We start from the raw sequence: 23,549 nt of genomic DNA on the forward strand, positions 1-23,549 counted from the left end.
TTATACATCCCAATCGTCTTCATCTTCATCTGCTTCTTCATCTCTATTTGTCGCGACCTCTTCTACCATTTCTTCTACTTGTTGGAAGTCGTCTTCTTCTTCTTCTTCCTCCTCAGGTACCACTTCTTCTAATTCTTCTCCATTAAAAAGGCGACTAAAAGGCTCAACTTCTATCACATCATCTACATTAGACATCTCATCCTCCTGATACGGTTCATCTGTTTGGTTTGTTCCATCACTTTCAATTCGACCCCTTGGCTTTGTTTTTATTGCGACACACCAACCTCGTTTGTCTACTTTTGTGAATGGATAAGGGATATAGTACACCTATCTGACATTATGTGCCATAGCAAATGGATCAAATGCCTGATATCTCCTATTCATTTTAATGTCTACGGTGTTAGTCTTTGGATTTACCTTTGTAGTACCCTAAGTGATGGATCAAACCAATCACAATAAAATAACACTACGGTTTTCTCATAATCGAGGTAAGTGTATGAAATTTCTATTATGTTCTGAATCACACCGTAGAAATCATAGTTATCACCATTTTCGCCAACACTTTTCATACACACTCTACTATTTACTGTTTCTTTTCCTTCAGTCCAACTATCTGTATGAAATTTGTATCCGTTGACAAAGTAGGTGTGCCATTGTCTAACACATGATTTTGGGCCATTAGATAAGTTTCTTAGATGTTCGATGATAGGAGTGGTTGGTGCCTGATATACTTGATGTCTAAACCATGATGGAAAATGAGAATGTATTTAAGCAACAGAATATTGTTGATTGAATGCCCTGATATAAAATATAACATTTATTATAACTAATTCTGATTCAAGTGTAATTTAAACTAATTAAATTAGCATGTATAATTACTTACTGTAAGTATGGCTCAACTTCATTGCAGTTAATAAGCACGTGGACATGTGCTGCATTTAAAACCCTATCACCTGGAAAAAGTGTCGTACACGCACCAGCAGGGCGTCCAAGCAAGCAGAATACCGATAGGGCTAACGGATGACGTCTTTGATCACCATAAGTTTCATTCCTACGGTGTCTTGGTGTCAATGGATGTATGAAATAATGAGAAAGAAAGCGAGATGTTTCCCGTTCTACGTATGATGCAACAATTGATCCTTCAACTCTAGCCCGATTTTTAACCGATCGTTTTGAATCACCCATGAACCTGAGTATAATGAAAATCAATAAGCTTAATTAAAAAAGTAAGTGTGCCATAATTTATAATGATATTCAATATATAAAATCATTATATACCTTTCAAATGGGTACATCCATCTATATTGAACCGGTCCACCAAGTCTAGCTTCATGTGCAAGATGAATTGCAAGATGTTCCATAGAATCACAAAAAAACAGGGGGAAATATTCTCTCCAACTTGCACAATATCATTGGAATCTCATTTTCCATCTTTATAAGATCATCTTCTCTCAACGTTGCTGAACACAGATTCTTAAAATACTGGCTTATTTCAATAAGTGGATTTAGTACATGTGGTTCCAAAGCACTAAATGCCGTAGGTATTAAACACTCCATAAAAATATGAGTATCGTGACTTTTCATTCCATGCATCCTTCCATTTTCAACATCAGCACATCTTGCTAAATTTGATGAATAACCATCTGGCATCTTCAATTCTTTAACCCATCGATAAACAGCTTTTGCTTCTTCAATGGGTAAAGTGTAGTTAGCACAAGGTTTCAAAAACTTCCCATTAGACTTCTCCACCAACAACAAATCCTTCCGTCTGAAATACAACTCAATGTCTTTCCTAGCTTTCTCATTGTCTTTAGTCTTGCCTTTCACATTCATGACAGTGTTAAATATATTGTCAAAAAAATTCTTCTCAATATGCATGACATCGAGATTGTGCCTTAATAGATTATCTTTCCAATATGGCAAATCCCAAAAAATACTTCTTTTTGTCCAATTATGTGTTTGGCCGTAACCAGAAGGTTTAGAAGCAACACCACCCACTATCTGCACCTTTGGCTTTTTTTTTCACTTTGTTCCAAACTTGTTCTGATGTCAGATTGGGAGGTGGTCCACGATTTTCAGTTTTACCCTTCAGAAATGCATTTTTATTCCTTCTAAATGGATGATCATCAGGAAGCCACCTACGAGTACTACCAAACCATGTTGTCTTCCCTCCATGCTCTAATCTGAACGCGTCAGTATCTTCCATGCATATTGGACATGCAAGTCTACCATGTGTCCCCCATCCTGACAACATCCCATACGCTGTAAAGTCATTAATGGTCCACATCAAAGCTGCCATCATCACAAAATTTTGTTTCCGGGAAATATCGTATGTGTGAACACCATTCCATAGTCTCTTTAAATCATCAATCAAAGGTTGCAAATATATATCAATGCCTACTTTTGGATTATTTGGACCTGGTATTACGGCAGCTAAAAACATGTATGGTTTCGACATGCACATATCAGGTGGAAGATTATATGGAGTGACAATTATAGGCCAACATGAATAAGGTTTACCCGAACCTTGAATGTGTGGTGTAAATCCATCAGAGCATAGACCCAGTCTTACATTGCGTGGCTCTAAGGCAAAACTGGGATGTTTCTAATCAAAATGCTTCCATGCCAGACCATCAGACGGATGTCGTAGCTCACCTGAATTATTTCTTCTTTCGTAGTTTTGAGAATGCCAAGTCATTTTCTCTGCAGTTTGCATTGATGCATACATCCTCTGTAGTCTTGGTATAATAGGTAAGTAAAACAATGCCTTTCTTGGAACGGGTTTTCCCTTGCTTGATCTAGAGTGTTTGCTTCCTTTATACCTTGGTTCCTGACAAAATTTACATTCGACTAGATGTCCATCTTTTACACCAAATTTGTTGTCGTAGAACAACATGCAACCTTTAACACAACAATCAATTCTCTTCACACCAAGTCCTAACTTCGACACTAGCTGCTTCGCTTCGTAAAAACTTTTTGGCAAGCCATCAGGTATGGGTGTTGAATCCAACATCATTTTGGTCGTCAAATCTAAAGCTTGTTCAGGAACATGAAATTGAGACTTTTGGGCTATAAGTCTTGCACACATTGATAACTTTGAATGAGGAGACCCTGGGAACAACGGTTTATTTGTTTCTTTCAAAATATTATAAAATTTTTGGGCCTCTTCATTTGGGGGTTCATCTACCTCGACATCATCCTGCACCTCATCATATTCAGCATCTAATCCAGCATTAACTCCAAGAGCATCCACTATCATATTATCCATCATTTCAAATTGAACATGTTGGGTACCACTTGATGAACCTACTACATGACTCTCTTGGACACCTACATTAACTATCGGAGGTGCCACAAATGACGATTCACCATGACTTGTCCAAATCCAATAGTTAGGTCTGAAACCTTTACTATATAAATGCAACCTAATTTCGTCTTCACTGCGAATGCACCTACAATCACAAACCACACACGGACATCTAATTCCCCCTTCATTTATGACTACAGGCTTAACTTTTACTATACTGAAAAAAAGTTCAACACCTAACTTAAAAAGCTCCTTAACTTGCCCTCTTTTATCATGATGATTTCTATCATACATCCAACTACGATCACCCATACCTGTAATGCATATAACATGGTCAATATAAAATAAAGATCACTAAAACACTTTAATTTCTACTTTTTTTAATTTATTTTTGAAATTGTTTCAATTACTAAAAAAATTTAATTTTTAAAATAAATTCACACACATACAAATTGAAGGAGTCAATAAATTATAAAATAAAATTTTACAAAATTTCATCTTTAGACTCAAGTTACAGTGATAACACTTAAAAAAATCACAATAACACTAAAATATATATTAAAAAATAACAATTATTGAACAATTCTTTAAAAAAAATATTATTAAACAAAACAAATTGTACAATTTTAATTTGACTACTAACCTTGTGTCAATTAGAGTCTCACTTTAAGAATTGCTCCCATCAACACCACCAATAAACAACTAAGATCTATAGAATATCAATAACTATATAAAAATTTAAAATCTATCAATATCAAAATAATTAAGAAAATAAATTCAATACATCTAACATTAGTAAAAAATATAAGTCTTTACCTTGATGAGAAAAAGAATTGTGTAGAAAAACGTTGAAGAAATTTAGTAGATGGTAGAAAATTGTTTTAGAAAGATAATGGTTGTTTTTTTTGGAAGGAAGAAAGAAAATGTTTGTTGTGAATGAGAGATTGAGAGCTGAGAAGGAGTATACATTCGGCAAAAAAAAAATTCAGACTGCATAACATTACTGGCGGATTTGGTATTAGTACTGGCGGATGGGGCCACCGACCATTACTGGCGGATAAGGGGGACTACTGGCGGATTGTATGCTTTAGATACTGGCGGATTTTATTCGTTACTGACGGAATATTAAATGACAGTATTACTGGCGGATTACTTTGCATTACTGGCGGACAATTTAATTCATTATAAAATTACTGACGGATGTATAGCCCTCAGTAAAACAAAGTCATGTTGTTTACATTATTGGCGGATCACTTCCGCCAGTAATAATTCGATGGTTCATTATTGACGGATTTATCCGTCAGTAATGTAAGTCATGGAATTATTGAGGGTTTTTCCCGTCAGTAACTTTACTAAGGGTTTTTTTGATGTTATTGGAGATTTATTCCGCCAGTAATTACTGAGGGTCTAAATCCCCCAGTAATGCAATTTTAAATTGGCTAGTATATTGAGGAATTCTTGTAGTGTGCGCGTAAGTTATACCTTTGTATGGGGATATATAGTAAGGAATATGAACATTGATATCATGGTGGAGGATCTCAACCCTGATCACAAAACAAGCAGGAATGTAACAACTAGTTAAATTTTTAAAAGGCATGCCTTTAAAGATTTAAAAATGAAACAGTTGGTAAGTTTTATGTATAAAAATATGATTTTTTTTTTAAAGTTTCAATGTGTTAAATACAACATAAGATAAAATTTTTACTTTGGACTATTAGGAAGAAGATGAAGAGGAAGAAAAAGTGAGAAAATTTTAAGTCAACAACCAAATATAAAAAAATTATAAAAAAAAAAAAAAAAAGGCAAATGCATTTTGGGGTTTTTTTAGTTTAACATTTGTATTGGATTAATCATTTTAGGCTTTTTAGTTTCAAATTGTTCATTTATGTTAGTAAAGTGTGCACCTAGTTTTTCAAGTCATATAATATATGCACCATTACACATTTCCCATCAAACTCACTTAAAAATTGTTTATGTTGACATTTATTGCTAAGTTAGCATATCTAAATTTACATGTCTCAAAACTAAGGTTCATATAGATGTATTTGAAACAAAAATACATTCGATTACTTGATCTATGATCTATAATGTAGTTGATAAAATATGGATTTTTCTAACCTGTGCAATGTTGCACAGTTTAAGCTACAATTAATGCACCTTATTTTTCTCTCTCTCTCTCATTAACTTTTATATTTTTTTTCTCTGTCATATTAATTAGCATATTTTTAGTGGATGATAGAAACAAATTTCAACCTATTCTCCAAAAAATTAATGAAATGTGTTGAAAGAAAACAAGAAGATGGAGAATCAGTCCATCATGATTCTTCCAATTCCTTTTAAAAAATCTATTCTTTCAATAAAAAATAAAACTTTGATCGGATTAAATCTTGTGCTTGTGATGATTCAATCTGATATGGCGTTAAACAAGGTTCTCCCAAAAAGCGTAACATCACAATCAAATTCGGAACCGACGCCGGAAACACTCCCACACATTTTCAGCCGCTTGTTGGAACTTCTCATTCGTCAACATGGTAGAAGAGGAGATGCATGACTGTTTCCGTTTTGCAGCAGAGAGGCAAGGACTCCCACGTAGTAAATCCATTCCGACGCAACAAAGATTGTGTTAAAAAGATTGTGATGATCGTTGGAATTGTCGCTTAATTAATCAGCTAGAGATTGATATGTAGAGGTTTCGATTATCCGATTCGACGTTAGCTTGCTAGTGCTGTGTTTGTGACTGTGATTGCAATGATGAAGATGGTGAAAGTTTATTTTTTTGTTTAAGTCATTGTGAAAGTTCTCGTTTTTCTTTTAATGATTTCTGAAAGTTATTTTGTTACACCTATACTCCCTCCGGTCACATTTATAAGCAAAAATACACATTTTAGGTTCATTGAATACATAATGTATTTGGCCTATATATTGACCAAATACATTAAAAGTTTAATGAATCTAAAAAGTGCTTTTTTGCTTATAAATGTGACCGGAGGGAGTACGTTTCTATCTCTATTTAAAAAAAAATGCTAGTTAACATGAGAGAGAAAAAGGCTGTAAATGTTAATAAAAGAGAGAAGAAACAGGTGCATTAATTGTAGCTTAAACTGTGCAACAATGCACAGGTTAGAAAAACCCATAAAATATTTATCTCTAAAATTAGTAATTATGTTTGGTATCATAAACACTTTTTGGACCTTCAAAAAAAACTAAATATTAAATGGTCATATAAACACTTTCTAAAAGTTGTATGAAAGAAGGGATCAACTTATTATAAAAAAAATAAAAGGGTTTAAATATGTTTTTGGTCCCTATAAAATTGGAAACTTATAAGTTTAGTCCTTACTTAATTTTAACAGGTTTTTTAGTCCCTACAAAAAAAAAATTGCTTCTAATTTTAGTCCCTGTTAAAACAAAGTTTGTTTATTTATCCTTAAACTCTTAAATTTTTGAACGATTTTTTTAAGGCACGTTTAGAACACTATGAAAGGTTCATTTAGTTAAATTTAGAATTTTTTTAACATGAAATGAATTAAATATGAATTTTTTAAAACAAAAAAGTTAAAGATAAAATTAACAAAATATGGACGTAGAAATCAAATTTTACGATAATTTTTTGCATGGGACCTTTTAGTAATGTTCTTAACACGTCTTCAAAAAATTGTTCAAAAACTCAAGAGTTTAAGCATAAATTAAACAAATTTGAATTGAGGAGGGACTAATACTGAGTGCAGGAAAAAAAATTAGGGACTAAAAGAACTATTAAAATTAAGTAAGGACTAAACTTAAAAGGTCTCAATTTTATAGAAACCAAAAACATATTTAACCCAAAATAAAATAATTAAAGGATGTACTTGTTCACTTTTACCAACATAAAAGACCAATTTAAAACTAATTTAAAAGACCAATTTAAAACTAAAAAAATTAAAAAGGTTAATCTGATAAAAAAATGAAAACGTGGTACAATATCAGATACAAAATTAAACCTACCATAAGATCTATTTGGCTTAAAAAAATATTAGACCTTTTTTTTTGACAAAAAATAAAATAAAATATTAGACCTGTTATGAAATCTAAAACGGGTTTTCTTAAAACAAAACCAATTGTGTTGATTGGTTATGATATACGGTTATAAGAAGTGTAATCAAATGTAAAAGAAATGGTTCTCGTGAGTTTAGCTCAGTTGGCATGGACAATGCATAATGCATATATGTAAGGTCCGGGGTTCAAACCCCGACCACCACAAAAAAAAAGTACAAGAAATGAAATAGAGAGCCTAAGTTAAGGGTGGTTTTGCATTGGATTCGTCTTAGCTCGTATATTACTTACGATAAATATATGATCTTTTGATTTTAGTACTTACGATAAATATATGATCTTTTGATTTTAGTCACTTTAAAATTTTCCTTCGATTTTTTATCCTCTAAATTTTCAGTTTTCAATTTTAGTCCCCCGTAATTTTACAAAAGTTCACGTTTCGTGTTTCAAACGACTTTTTTTATGACATGTCATTGATAAGACCATAAAATATCATTAGCTTAATAATTTAACTATTTAATATTTAATTTGAAGTTATTGATAAACTAATAAATACTAAAGACTAAATAGGTAAATTATCAAACTAATGATACTTTAAGGTTTTATCAACTATATGTTTAAAAAAAAAGGTAGTTTGGAAGACAAAATGTGAACTTTTGTAAAAAAAATTAGTGAATAAAATTGAAAACAGAAAATTTAGAGGACCAAAACTCTAAAAAAAAAAATTAGAGGGACTAAAAATATACATAACCCTAAACAAAAAATAGAGAGCAAAGAATGGAAGAAATGAAACTTCAAATCGCGAAGTTGTGAAACATTAAAAAATGGATTACATATGAAGTACTTGTTCTAGTTTCAGAACCAAAATGTGAAAAATTTCGAATGAAATGGGAACATGAAATAATATTATGGATCATCAACTACAAATATTTACATAACTTCTGTACTCTTCTCTTGAAGAACAGTTTTAAAAGCAACTTCACCTGCTAAACTTACATAGTAAGTTACCTGTTATGGAGAAGATAAATTAGTTCTACTTTTACTAATCTGTTGCAAATTATGTCATTTTGATAATATGAGTCAATTTTAGTGTATGTCAAAAACAATTTTTAAGAATTTTCAGAAAATCATGAATCATAATTGGATTTAGTTGGCCACTCACAATTTGCATTGAGCTGACTTGGTGAAGAAGGAATCCATTAGCCAATTCTCTAAAACAAGAACAAATTCATGACCATGGTAATTGATGTTACTGAGTGAAGCACCAAAAAAATGTTACTGAATATTAATATTTACCTGCTAAAGACAGATTTACCATTTAGAAAAACTGAATAGGATTCTTTTTCATTCAAGCCAGGGTTCCCAATGTAAGCAACGCGATTGTCGGGGACTTGGATAGTGCAATCCTGTCCACTTAAATATACATCCTGAAGAGTAAATACAATACAAGGATGAATCTCACATAAGAGTAAGTTCAATTACCATGTCAAAACTTCAGCAGATGAAAATTTTTACTGAAGAAAACATATAACTTGGTTGTGCTTACTACTGCGAATTTCATAAATAAATGGTGCAAATGCTCAAAAGCTTTCATTTTCTTCATATTCTCCTTATTCTGTTCACATATGAGTAGTGGTTGGTATCCGACAACAATGCGCCTGAAGTTGACAAAGAGATGAAGAGTTTATGCACATCTAGAATTATTTTTACTATCGCTTTTGAATTTGAATTAGTATAGGATTTTGAGAAGGTCAATACTGACCATACCAGTTGCTACTGTTTGCTTGCAGTGTTCTGAGAAGCCAATGCAATTGATTGTTTTTGTTGCCACTTAATGATCTCCTCGAGATTGAGTCCTTCAATTTCAGAAAAGCAAACAAATACATTAAATACGAACATGAATAGTTCGAGAAAATTTTAATCAATAAATCATCATTGCAAAATGTAAAAGCGTGTTTAGAAAATTGTTTATTGATCAAATAAAAAAATAAATACATACTTGCAGTGCTTGAATATCAACACCAATGATATCTAAGGTTTTCCCATTAGATAAATTGATCTTCTGCTCAAAGCAACCGACTTCTTCTCCTCCTGATTTTGCAGCTCTAGTAGTATAGGTGGTGTACCTGCAAACCAATTCTCTTTATAACTACCCCATTCAATATAATTGACCAAGGATAGCGATATTTTCAAACGATACATTGTAATAAAAGATAACATACTGCAAAGAGGATGGCGTACCATGGGAGTCTCAACGATGGAAAACGAAGAGTTGCCTGTGGAAGAATAGACCGTCATATAATGAAACCATGTGTCATTTCCATGAAAGAAAAATTAATCATATCAAATTGAACGAATCAATGGTCTTAAATTGTAATTGTTGTTTAGTTACAGTAGCATTCTGCAAAAGCAACCAATGTAGCTACAAGAAATTGTGGCTGCAATTTAAAATTTCTAAAACTCCGTTTGTTTTAACAACAGAAATTAATTCTGCCAATTATATCAAATGATTTTAAATTGCGGTAAGCACATGCCGTTGTGACCATGTCCGCATTTATATGCAATTTTTCGCAATATCAAGAAAAAGCAACCACAACAACGGCAGTGACCTCAGTTTAAATTCTTCTTCTATCAGTTAATTTAATTACAACAGCAAAAATACTAGTTAGATATAAAATGGACATACATTCTGCATGAGTGGATCATCTCCTCCAAGCTCGCTGCTGCACACAACAAAACTTGCCTTGTAAGCTTTTGCAACCTTCTCCATCTTCATGAACACCGGAAAGAACGAAAAAAAGTGAGATAAGTCTGCAAAATAAGAACATAGGTGTACTTGGACTCTGCTATGACACAATCATTTATGAAAGTGTTTGATAGAACTTATGAAAATAGCTCATGACATTAGGAGATATAAGGTTAACTTGGTTATTGAAACGCATGAATTATGGACCCTCGGCATAATACTAACAATTATAGCAAAAAAAAGTAGGACATGTTTTAAACTCGTTTAAATAAGCTTCTTATAATCCCTTATGAAAACAACTTAAAACTCCTATAAAAATGAGTTTAACAACATTCTCCCTTTGATTATAGAAATAACTTATATCATATACTAGTGTTTTTATGATAATTCAATATGCATTTAAATAAGTTGTTTATCCAAACACACTCCAAATCAAAGCAACTTGGGTCCAAATATATGCTTCATCAATCAATGTGTCATAAGTTGTGTGATTGTCGCAAGAACATATATTTTCCTTAAAGTCATAAGAGAGGGAAAATGAGCTAGTAAGAGCCGTTCTTGTCAAGAAATTCATAGAAAAACATTCAAACAATGTTAATGGAATTTGAATTGCACACATTCGATGCGTGATGCATTAATTTAATCTTGACCGTCCAACCTCAAATCAATGGTGTAGATTATTTGTTGATGATGATTGGTAAACGTATAATGTGAGCTGACTGATTTCAAATCAATGATTGATTTGAGATCACTTAATGTGTCTGAATAAGTTTTTATATGATAAGTGTTAAATTAAGTTTTTTTTACCTAAACACACTCCAAAATCAAATCAAAGTGGTAAAGTTGAGAATATAACACAATGTATCAATCACTCCAAACAAGAAAATGTTAGCTCTAAAAGCACAAAGAAAATAGGTTGAAAATGAAAGCATACCATATTGAGAAGATGGAGTTGTTGGTTAAAAGTTCTGAAACCACCATTGACACTGATGAAGTAGATATCATCATCATGTTGAGTTGCATTTGTGTTGAGTAATGTCTGAGGGTGGCCTAAGTTGAGAGCAATGTAGAGAGCACAACAGAGACACAGTTGAATGAGAACAGTATATGCACATGATGTTTTCTCCATTTAGACCACTTTCCAAGTAACATGGGAGGGCGCAGATAAGTGAACACGATTCAATTTGATGTGAGATTAGATCTCAAATGTAAGCATAGTAATGTTTGAGATATTAATGAATTAATTATAGTCCACGTTGGACATGTGATTGGTGACGTTGTATTGATCCTTTTTTGTTCTCTTCCTCATGTTTCTTATCACTTATATTTCAGCTACCAAAATATTATAAGTTTCTTCATTTGCATTGTAAGTGTCTATCATATTCCTTTGGAAAACTAAAAAATCGTCAACTGATATTTGGTAAAAGAATCGATCTCTCACAAAAGATGTTTTTTTTCTGATGCACGTAATAAAACGATTTCCCAATCAAATGGTTAAAAGATATGTATAATATATCACAACCTGTTGATTGAAGTTTTAATGGAGTTCTTTTTAATTAAATTTACTTCAGTTAAAGATATATATCAAGACTAAATTATAATTGAAATCTAAGATTGGAAGACTTGAAAATGGTCAAAAATTATGCATCAAACTTCATTTATTATTTTTGTAATTCCTAATCTAACTACATGTGATTTGATATCTATCTATCTAGTCTAGATACAACAAAGGCTCGTCACTTCAGTTTCATGATTCCCGCGTAAAAAAGTATAAAAGATAGTAAAAATGAGTAATCAGTACTTGCTTTTAGTCTACAACAAAGAAGTAATCCATATGGCATCTACAATTTGATTAAAAATAACACAGCCAGGAAGCAATCAGCATCTCTTTCAACCATTGCCCTTCGAGATGTTTCTCACTTACCAAGAGCTTGAACACCCTTATGCCACAAGAGGAAAGTGCCAGTATCAGGCTCTCTGTCTCACCACCAGCTACAATGTTATACATCCAACCTTGTTCACGTTCACGACACAATGCCGCTAGATGCTCATAACCCAGATCATCCAGGTAAGAGCTACATTTTGACACCCAAAATATGTGTCACCTGTAATAACCAGTTAATGTTTTACATTTTACGTGTATATACAGTGTACAATAAATTTATAGGTAGTGTGGTTACAGTTTAACATAACAGTACAAAATATATCTCAAACCCTTGCAAGGATTCTAGATCTAGACTTTAAAAGCATCAGCCTAAGTGGAATTTCCCCAAAGCTAGACTATATCAGATTTTCCTCCATTAAACTTAGACCACCAGAATTCATTTAGTTACTGATCCATCTCCTTTTTCTGGGAGGTCTCTCTTGTTTGACCTCTGACTCCACTGGATTTTCAGTTTTGGCAGAAGGCAAAGGTTCACTCTCTAGCTTCTTGATAACCTGGGTTTCTTTTTCACTTGGCATTGGGAGCTTGAACCGCTCACTCCGTTTCTTCAGCCTCTCAACTGTGTCCAGGTGCCGATCCCCTGATTCCTTGGAATCACCATCCCTGCTCTCCCTGTCTACAGAATCCCTTGCTTCAGGCATCAAGGGTTGTTGGTTATCCAAATCAACTGTTTTAGCAGATTCATCCACAGGTTTCCCAGCTTCAGAAGACCCACCATTATTATTCTTATCAACGTCTTTGAACTTCAAGGAAGAGGAGGACTTGTTGATACTGAAATCTCTTTCCTTATGGCTTGTCCAGCGCTCCAGTTTAGAACGTCCTCTGTAAGAATCTTGCTGTTCATCATCGGAAGAAATGCCGTCCTGGTGTTTCCTGGACAGGCGATGCCCTGGGATTTCATGCTCAGCACGTTCTTGATCACCAGATTCTTTCAAGCCCTTCACAATAGAAACTAACTATTATAGAAAATAAGTTCATATATCTAACAATTATTTCCAACATCAGCAAGAGTTTGGAATCAGAAGAAAATCTTGAAAAACAAGAGGAGGCGGGGGGAAGACCAATGGAAAATGCAATCAATGTGATAGAATTCCTGGCTTACTAATGTTAAATGGTAAGACACACTAGTTTGAAACAATAAAAAATAAAAATTACTTTTTCCTTGTGAACAAAATCTCAAGAACTCTGCTAAGAATATTTACACCTCTTTCAGCACATTGGAACACCAAGGAAATTAAAGAATCTTAGGTCAAATCGCAGGAAAGAAAACAAAATCTAAGCATGATCCTATCAGGTGAGGCTACATGGATCAAATGATATCATCATTAAATTCTTATAAGATTAAATTTTTATTAATTTAGAGCTAGGCTATTTCAAATAAATCAAATTTACGCAACCATCTAAAATCAAAACAATTAAATCATTATTAAATGTCATAAAATTTGACAATGCTTTATGCAAGTTGCCAATTTCTCTGGCAGTCCTCTTTTCTTCAGGTCCAGCAACCCATACAAATAACGATAAGCAAGAGGTTCACAAGCTTATCAGTTATAACCAGATGATGCTGAGACCCAAACAAAATGACGCTACAAAAAGAATAGCTAATATTTTAGTGAATATTCATATACTATAGCAATGCTAACAACACTCATTTTAACACTCACTTTCTTATTGGGTGAAATACATGCAAGTCACGCCACTTTGAAAATGGGTCCCACATAAAATGGTGGGATCCATGTGTGTTTCACTCAATAAGAGAGTGAGTGTTAAAAAGAGTGTGTTAGAATGAGTGTTGCTAGCATTACTTGATACACTATCAATATACTTGAGAATCACTACCATAATGAAGATGTTAAAAATTCTTATTAACAGTGCTAGATTTATCCTCATCACACATTTTGTTTCAAAACCATCCACCTACTTTGCACAAGTAGAGTCTTAAAAGTTGATAATCCTAACAGGACAAAACCATGCCTCAAAAGGGCACGTCTTCTAATTTCTACCTCCCCCCAAGAAGTTAGGTGAGCAGCATTAATGGCAATTTAAAGCTGGTTAATTGATCACAATCAAGCCTTCCTTTCCATGTATTATGTGGCCTGAACCAACAAGTCAAATAATAACAGGAACTAAATTGCCAGCTTACCATAACTCCCAACCCAATTTTGATTCTAGGAAGCACATATTGATAATGCTTATTTTCATCAAGTATTTAATTCTCCAGCTACAGTTTCAGATTTTACATGCTACCGTAATGCATACCTTCTCATTTGATGGACCATTTGGATTTTCTAGACTTTTCTTGGACAGACCTAAACTATTGAGGTCACTAATATCACGCTCTTTGCTTTTCCTTGAGCCCTCTTTATGTTTCCTCTCGTGAAGTCTTTGGTTATCTGAAGCATTAGCAACACGATCACTACGACTACTTGACCTTTCCTGCCTAGATCGCCTTTCTTCAGCGGTATATTGATTTCCACGGGCATAAGCATCATCCCGCCCCTTATGATGTGAACTTTCTTCTGGAATCCGATCCCTTCTCTTTAGTTGGTCATTGTGTCGAACTGATTCCCTAGATTGGTAATCTTTCTCAGAAAGTTTATGTTCATCTTTAGCACTAACACGGCCAACCCATGCTTTTTCTTCAGCCCCTCGTACACTTCTTCCAGAACTCCTTCCTTCCTCTCTTTCACGCTTAGGTAGGGGTCCATCATGGGACAGTTTCAACCGATGCCACTCCTCCCTATCTCTTTGCCTATCGCCCCTCTCCTGCATTAGCCAGGCATCATCTTTCTGCCTATTGGTGTATTGATCATCAGGGTAATCTCTACTTCTTTGCATTTCATCTCTCTTACGTTGATCCAATACTTCATCTCTTTCTCGTCTACGCCGACTAGCATTTTCTCTGTAGCCATGTGGAATATCTTCTTTGTCCATATGTTCCCTCCTAAGATACTCCTCGTCCTTTCTCCTCTTGATATGGTAATCCTCCACAGCTTCGTACCTAACCCTCACGCCCTCATCTCTTTCCCTGTGTCTTGAGTCTCTTGACCCAACATCCTTTTCATAAGGAATCCTGTAGCTACCATTATCCAACTGCTTTCTAGAGTGAAAGCTATCTTCTTTGTCGTTTCTCTCATTTTCTCGAAGCTTAGCCCTATCCCTCTTTCTAGGTTCATTAGTTCTAATCTTTCTGTTATAGACGTCATCATCTCTCCTTGCCCAATCCATGTCAGAACTGTCCCTATCTTTTTGCCTATCAAATCCGTCAGTATTTGTATGCAATTGATGGGCCAAGCTACGATGTCGGTCCTTGTAAGGGTATGATCCCTCTCTACCTCTAAGTACCATGTGATTTCTTTCGGGATCTTGCTTTCCATCATGCTCTCTTCTATAGAATCCCTGCTCATTTTCATCTGGGTGTTGTCTGATGCTAGCCAGACGTGTTGATCGTGGATCCTGGACTACTTCTTCATCAAGACCCTCTCGTCGTTTCTGATTATCTCTGCTGCTTGCTGACCTTGCTTTGCTGTTATCGCTGCTTCTGGCAGCTTTTAAGTCCTCCCAATCATCACTCTCATCAAGCAAAGGTTGCTCAGCTTGAGATGTCAAATTCTGTTTCTTATCTATCCCATCCTTGAGGACATCAACCTTGTCTACTGCATTTAAATCAATTTCTTTCTTGCCCAATCTAGGACTTCCATCAGCGGTCCCAGTATCCTCAAGCTCGCCATCTTTGTCCTCCAAACTGGACTCCTTTACATCCTCAATGACAGGAGAAGACGAAAGTGTGGTATCTTTGACTTCCATGCTTTCAACTGAATCTTCTTTTTTATTGTCATCTGTATTCAGTTTTCGGATAGGACTAACAGGCGATTGACTACGCACTGTTTTTTGCATTTTCCTGTAAATACAAAAGCAAAGATGCTATTCATTAATTATAGATGATTAAACAAAACGAGGGATGAAAATGCAATAACAATGAGCATTCGAAAAAAACAACACAAGAATGTACACATGAAAAAAAAAGTCCTAAATACAAAAAAAAAATTGTATTTAAGTAACTAGCAATTCTTTTTATCTCTAAGTTTGATTCCAGAAGAACAGCTTTTTAATGCACTGTTGACTTCTCACTGGTTATAAAATATTAAATCTTTATCTTAATCGTAGCCCTTCCTTTCTCAAATGAATATATCTTCAATATGATCTAAATTAAGCTCAAAATTTGTTTCTCCAACAACTCGCTTGACTGTTGAGTGACATCCTAAATTAATTCAAGCACATCAATGTAGCTTAACGTCGCTCACAATCAAGTTAATATATATATTAGCTAGTTCATGCTGCATGGGAATACAAACTTTATTTGCTGCAGAGACCCACAGTTGAATACATGTCTGAGGATACATGTCTTAGGATTTTAGACTTGCAACATTTGCTGATATCTCCATGCCTATCAGTATCAAATGCAACAAAAATGATAGAACAACAAATCACGGCAGAGATGAAAACAGAAGCATGCAGATAGAGGATAAAATTCCTCTTTTAGGGAATATAGACTGTTCAATACCTTTCCTCTTGAGAAGAGCTGGAATTGCCACCATAAGACCTGGGATTTTGGCCCCTTGAGCCAGAGTATTCAATTGGCTCATCCTGGACGACGAACAAGCTTTCATCTTCATTAGCTACATTAGAAGAGACAGAAGTCACAAATGGCATTTTTCTTCCTGCATGCTCTTTCTTTCGTCGATTATAATCCTGTGGAATACCATCAGAATACTCAGGCTCCAAACTTGGTTCATCTCCAGCTTCAAGGTCTTCTCTAAAACTCTCCCTCTGGGGTTCTCCATCCTCTGATTGATCTTGGACACCTACTCCCACAGAGGAATCATCATCTTCGGCACCCTGTAAAACAATCTGTTCACAAAAAATATTGTCATTTATACATTGTATATGCAGGATGTACCATAAAAAGGTTTATTTCATTATCACATAAGCTTTTTGTGAAAAAATCATCAAATACCTCAATTATTGCATCTGAATCACGCAATCGAGGAGGACGGGTATCAATGGTAGGAAGACGTTCTCCATAGCCACCTTCCACCTGTATTGCTCTACCAGTTGGCTGTAGAAAATAAATTTATGAGTATGGAGACAGAAATAGAGGAAGGCAAAATATTTACCACAAACATGTTATTATCGTAGAATATTGACCAGAAGCAAGCAGGCCAAGAAGCAAATAGATTTTTTTACAGAAAAAAAACAAAGCATTTTGACAAATACATACTATCGGCGGTCGCATGCGTCCAGAACCTTTCATAACATCACTTTGTCCCACATCGGATTTTACAGAATTTGCATTTTCAACAGCACCGTCGTGTAAACCAGTAGCTGCAGCCAATTCAGGGGGCAAATCTGGATCATAATCCTGGAGCGAAATCAAATAGATGATTAATTTAATAGAAAAAATCATTGCCCCAAAACAGCTCGGTAAAATAAGGAACTAATTCAAAATGAAAATAGATCTTCTACATGCTCTGTTCGACCACTCTCGTAAACACGGATCTTGCTTTGCATTGTAGACTCCAGGCGTAGTTGCTCCTAAAAAGTCGCATAGAAGGGTTTGATCAGTCAACACTAAACTTGTGGAAAATATAGAAAGTAACTTAATAATTTTACCAGCTGTTTGCAATAATCTTTCCAGGTCTCTTCATTCAAACCGAAGTTGAAAAAATCTGATGCATCAACATTTGGATATTTCCACAATTTCTCCTCAAAACTCTCAATATCAACGTCAAATATAGTTCTGAAAACAAATTGTGGTTTATATAAGTACCAACCAGGTGACAACTGAGATTTAGGTACACATCAACATAAACACCAAAACAATGGAAATAAAAGCATACTGCACAACATCAGATGTGCATTTGTAACAAAACTCTAACTACAAGATTTGCATATGTAATCCAAGCTTCAAACATCAAAAATTGTTCATTAATCAGCAAGCTATTCGTCAGAAAAAATGATTAGCCAAAAGAAAGCACACGGCTGCGTTATTGAACTATAGGAGTGTGCAGTTTTAGTTGTATATAATCAGGGAGATAAATCAACAAGACAAATAAGTGCATATCAATGGAAATAGTGGTAATAGATCAATAATTAATATCATTGGGAGGAGTTGTTAGGCTACCACTTGCATCAACTTCATTATTTTATTCCCTTTGATAGCCAGCTTTTAAATGAGGGTTCCCTAAAGGTTTAGATATCTATCATGAGGGTTCTCTAAGGGTTTAGATATCTATCAAATTGGTATTAGAGCTAGTTGCCAGCATCTCAGAAGTCACCAGGACATCAGCTCTCAGGGGCGGTGCTATGATAGGAACTTGGGTATTATGGGGAGCCTAGGTCCCACATCGAGTAGTATGGGATGCTTAGTGGCGTATTTAAGTGGCTCGGTTCTTCCCCCTTGATGGCTAGCTTTTAAGACAGCATTTCCCAAGTGCTTAGATACTTATCAAAATCAACCCAAAACAATAAACATACAGGAGCTGACCTCTTTCTATTCATTAATGATATTTTAGGATTTGAAACAATATATTGTATTGCTACTGTACCATTTCAAAAATGCCTAGCATGTTAAGCCCATGTTTGGAAGGAAAAAAAAAACAGCTTTTTTCAGAAGGTTGCTTAGGAAGCTGCCAAAATGGCAACTATTTCCCCAGCATAACCTAATCCGAACATACATTAATAACTAATAACAGTCGCTTAGAACCTAGTGTCTTAATACAACTAAAGAAAGAAAAACAATAACATATAGGTTCACAAAAATATTACTTGTGAGAAGGAAGAGTGAATTCCAATCCACCACCAAAACCCCGCCCTGCAGCATTGTTGCCCCAACTAGGTAGTCCAGGACCCGCATGAAAACCTTTTTGCATACCAATAGCTCCTTTTATTCCAGGTGGTCTCCAATCTCCTCTACCCCGACCAATCATGTTAGCAAGTGGACGAATCTGACCAGGAGGACCTCCTTGAGCAGCACCAGGAGCTCCGGGTATTGTTGTCGCACCAGGCCTAATATACTATACAACAACAAAAGAAACAAATTATTAGATCTTTTCCATTTCAAAAAGCCATAATTATCAATATATTTATTTGCAGACCATGGAAAGAACTATCACAGACCACAGATCTATACAAATGAAAGATTCAATTGGCTTTAGAAAATACAACTTTTCCCTTCTCTTCATTAAATATTGTAACGTATGATCAAAATTAATCTCATAAAAACGGAAAAGTAGGAAAGACTCTCCCTCAAGTCAGGGTCAAACCACATCTACTGAAAAGCTTAGGTTCAACTCAAACTGTCATGTTTGGCAATTTGTGAACATTGCTGTAAGCCCTCGCCGAGGTTTGTGGTGGTACACACCAACCTCTTGAATGGGTTGGCCTGTATGGTCCCTACTCCCTAAACTATTTAATTCCTGATTTATGAAAAACGTAGCATTCAGGCAAGATAAGTTTATCTATTTTATTGATACGCAAAAAATAGATGAACACAAAAGTCACATTTTGTTCAAAATGCTAGAAACAATACAAAAGCATAACCCAGTTGAAGAGGGAATGAACCTTTAAGTGGAATTAAATTTTATTGGGTTTAAATATAAAAGTTGTCAAGGATGCACAGCCACTGAATAGTAGGCAATGAGTAATTCATAACATGAACAATAGTCAAGACGGATGTAAATCGAATGTTCAATACTGAGACATTAAGCTAAAAACAGAATAAAAATTTAACTAAATATATGCCGCTCCAGTAGTACAAGAAAGAGGAAACATAAAAATAAACGATTATCAATGTACACAAAATAGAGGGAACATACTTGCATGCATGCATACAGACAGACACAAAAATAAGTACACATGTACATATATTTACTCAAAGAAGGGAGATGAATTCCGAGTGCCTGGGGAAAGAACTTATCAAGTATATAATGAGGAATTGTATACAGTAGTTGGCCAACCATAAAACCACTATAGCAGGATAGCCCACAGCACAAAGACCACTGTTATGAACTTTTTTATACATATTACGAATATAAATTTTAAACTATATACACAAAAAAACCTAAAACACCACATGTTGCCAGCTGTAACTTTGAAATTTAATTGCATATTCCAGTTCTCGAGGAACTCCATTGTCATGACCAAAGTGTGCACAAAAGACTACCTAAAACGCTATTGATAACATACAATATATTAAAAGTATTCACCAAAGTGAAATCAATCTGGGATAGCGACTAGTAGTGCCCAACCCTAAAAACGCTATACCAGCACAGCGGATATTGCAGGAGGGCCACTATTTTGAAAATTTTTATACACTATAAAAATGAAAAAGGATAAAAAATACTCAAAACTAATGACAGGCAGGTATCGCCAGAAATGCTAAGAGAGAAGCACTAAATCTCCAATGATGCACAAGACAGAATGAATCGCCAAAGAAATAGAACAGTCGGAGAAATAGATTAACAGCAAATACTAGTTTTAGAATCAACTTTGTCATGCACCTATCCCTCCTCCCTCCAAAAGGAGACTTAATTTATAACATTCAAGAGTAGTGAACCCGTAAAATCGATTCTTGTGAGCACATATCTTGTTTTGGAAATCATGTCTTGTCTATTTGCAGGCAAAACAATATGAAATAAACACTTTAAGTGTCCTCACAAGAAGTGTCCTCACAAGAATCACGAGATGCAGAGAGCAGCCAGGCAATTGCCATTTACCAACGAACAGGGAAACACTAACTTATTCACATTCATAATGCCACTGGAGAATCACTAACTTATTATTAGTCAAATTTTATTTTTTGGGGGAGGTTGTTCGGAATTAGTAAATACCACCTCTTACAGGCTTGGAACCCAAAGGACCCTTAAACAACTTCTGTTCACAATGAAAAAAAAAAGTCACGATCGAAAGGGTATAGAGCAAATAAAACTTCATCCACATCTCCTACCAAACATTATCGATACGCAAACATTTGACAGTGCTGATTTGATCCTTAATCCCAAGCCTCAACCAGTACACCATTAAACCAAGTAGAAAGTGCATGGCTAGATCAACCAACTATTATTATGAAATGAACACACAATACTTTCAATGGTTTCCATTTAGGTAAGACCCGCTAAAAAATATCAACAGAATACACCAGATAATCTTTTCCCAAGTAAAACATGATCATGTAGAATCACTCATCTTACCGGGACTCAAATCCAGATTTCCATAATGAAATCATTAGAAAGATTACATATATTTATTTATTTGGGTGTACAATACAAGAAAAGAGGTTTAATCCAATCTTAGGGCTTCCATCATTATATAAAGTTATAGCTCAAAGTTAAATCCATTTAGCTCTTCAAACTTGTTTTTCAGCTTTTCAAAACATAAAGCAGGATCAAATTTCTTCAATTTAAAGTGTCTAGCAATTACTACAAAGCCAAGCATATACACTTCAATTCATACTATAAAAGGAAAACCATACACAAAAATTTGACAATTGAAGAAACTAACCTTAAACTGGGAATGAAATGGATGATACCCATGAACATGACTACCATAACCAACTTTAGGAACAACAGGAATGCCACCAGCAGCGGGACCCGCGACTGCCTTCCCCGGTTCCACGGCATCCTTTCTCTCACCATCCACCGGAACATTGGCACTCTCCCCCCACTCTTGCTCTTCCAAACCCTGATTAGGCTCACCAGCTACAATGACAAGGCCACCATCTTCATCATCATCTTCGTCGTCATCCTCACCCACAACCCCACCTTTTTCCATCGCCATGGCCATGTGATTGTCATCATTCAACACTATCTGTAAATCATCATCACTGTCACTGTCCCAATCATCGTCATTCCCACCACCACCACCACCTCCTCCAGATAATCCCGGAATCAGCGGCTCTGTGCCTCCACCTTCTTCGTTCTCTTCCTCTATGTCGAATTTAACATCATCTTGATCCATCGGATCGTTGCCTTCAACGACAGGCGGCTCAACCGCGACCGGTTTCGAATCCGGCGGTTCAAGAAGAACCCTAAGACCGTCAGCCGATTCAGGTTCCTTTTCAATTTCAATTTCAACAGGCGGGTCATCTTGTGTTGGGGCGGTTTCAGGAGGATCGATTTGATGAGGTGTATCGTGGATAGAGTTGGATGTGGCGCAGGGGATCTGATTGAGATCGATGGAAGGGGGTGGAGGAGGGGAGGTGTGAATAACAGAAGAGGGGGGTGTTGATTCTATGGCAAAAGGACGGAGAACATCGGTGTATAAATCTCCGAATTCGTCGTCGTCGTCCATGGCTTAAACTGAGTTAGTTTTGAAGACAGAGAGAGATAGAAAGGGATTTGTGTTATGTTGTGTTGTTGTGTTGTGTTGTGTTGTGTGTACTTTGTATTGTAGAAGAGGGTTTTGTTTTGAGGTTCGGGGAGGCAAGTACTGTTGTTGTTGTTCAATGCCCCAACCTGCTCTTCCTCTCTATCATTCTTAGGTTAACTTAAACAAACCACCATTATTTTCTTTTTCTTTTTCTTTTTTACAACAAAACATCTTTATTTATTTTTTTAGTTACTTGTTGTATTAATATTAATAATAATACTAAAAACACTTCCTAAAAAAACCTCAAAAAAAAATATATAATATTAACAACACACTTTTTAACATTATCTTTTCTATCATGTTAATTTCACTAGATTTACACGAGACTCGCATGATTTTATGGAATTCATGTAAAATTTAACTAAAAAAAATGTGTGCATTAAATTGTGTGTTGTTTGGTGGTCATCATATTCTTGCAAAGGTTTTATGTTTTTCATAAAACAAAAAATAATAGTACTACTAAGAACATACACTTTAATTTACATGTCGCAAAATACTCTCTTATATTGTGTGAAACTCATCTGAGTCCCGCTAAATTATGTAGGTCTCGTGTGAGTTTGACGAGACTCACATGAATTTCAACAAATATAAGAATGTTTCATGGGATATGTGTGTTAGATAATGTGTTTTTTCTATTCATCTAAAAAAATATAAAAAAAAGTGTGTTATTCGTGGGTTGGTTCTGGAGATTAGTGTATTTAAGAAGTGGGTCGTGAGATTGTGCGGGATTGGATCAGTCTGAAATAGTTATCCCCCAAGTTGTTGTTAGCGGGGCATTTACTTGGATGTTTGTCCGAAGTTGGAGTCTTATCATTAAGAGCAGCGACTTTGAATCGTCATAAGATCATATATGTCAAGGTGTTGTGAATGTTATGAAGAAAATTTGTACAATTTGTTAATTTTTCTTCTGTGAGGTGCAATGTATTTGGTTTTGGAAGTTGTTTATGTTCAAACTTTCTAAACCAAACATATTTGCCTTCAAAATATCTTTTCAATGTTTATTAGTTGAGGTTTATGTACTTCTTCGAATGCCAAATTTTGTAAAAAAAAATGTTTAACATATAAGAATATAGATATACTTTTTCAAAATA

General features: G+C 35.0%; 2 protein-coding genes and 1 pseudogene across 3 annotated transcripts; all 3 read right to left on the reverse strand.

Annotated features, from left to right (window-relative positions):
* LOC146946681 (uncharacterized) lies at nt 1–4,007 on the reverse strand (annotated as a pseudogene).
* Nucleotides 4,008–8,117: 4,110 nt separating this feature from the next.
* Nucleotides 8,118–11,296, reverse strand: LOC146946682 (Calcineurin-like metallo-phosphoesterase superfamily protein). Its single transcript, XM_085744622.1, has 9 exons — nt 11,020–11,296; nt 10,026–10,109; nt 9,581–9,615; nt 9,339–9,465; nt 9,107–9,195; nt 8,886–8,997; nt 8,636–8,766; nt 8,502–8,550; nt 8,118–8,347 (listed from the first exon to the last, which is right to left on the reverse strand). The coding sequence occupies exons 1-9, from the start codon at nt 11,212–11,214 to the stop codon at nt 8,270–8,272; spliced, it is 900 nt and encodes a 299-aa protein (XP_085600748.1). The 5' UTR covers nt 11,215–11,296; the 3' UTR covers nt 8,118–8,269.
* A 419-nt stretch (nt 11,297–11,715) lies between these two features.
* On the reverse strand, nt 11,716–22,546 carry FIP1[V] (FIP1[V]-like protein). 2 transcript variants are annotated; one of them, XM_085744631.1, is made up of 9 exons: nt 21,592–22,546; nt 18,859–19,106; nt 17,704–17,830; nt 17,557–17,625; nt 17,312–17,452; nt 17,048–17,149; nt 16,595–16,941; nt 14,290–15,931; nt 11,716–12,968 (listed from the first exon to the last, which is right to left on the reverse strand). In XM_085744631.1, exons 1-9 carry the CDS (start codon nt 22,378–22,380, stop codon nt 12,411–12,413), a joined length of 4,023 nt encoding a protein of 1,340 aa, XP_085600757.1. In that variant the 5' UTR covers nt 22,381–22,546; the 3' UTR covers nt 11,716–12,410. The 2 variants fall into 2 exon arrangements, with proteins under 2 accessions (XP_085600757.1, XP_085600756.1); XM_085744630.1 differs by having other exon boundaries at nt 11,716–12,986.
* Between the last annotated feature and the right edge of the window lie 1,003 nt (nt 22,547–23,549).

Source organism: Medicago sativa, chromosome 2 (genome assembly GCF_051527215.1).
Source record: "Medicago sativa cultivar Bolivia chromosome 2, Bolivia_mono, whole genome shotgun sequence".
NCBI lineage: Eukaryota > Viridiplantae > Streptophyta > Magnoliopsida > Fabales > Fabaceae > Medicago > Medicago sativa.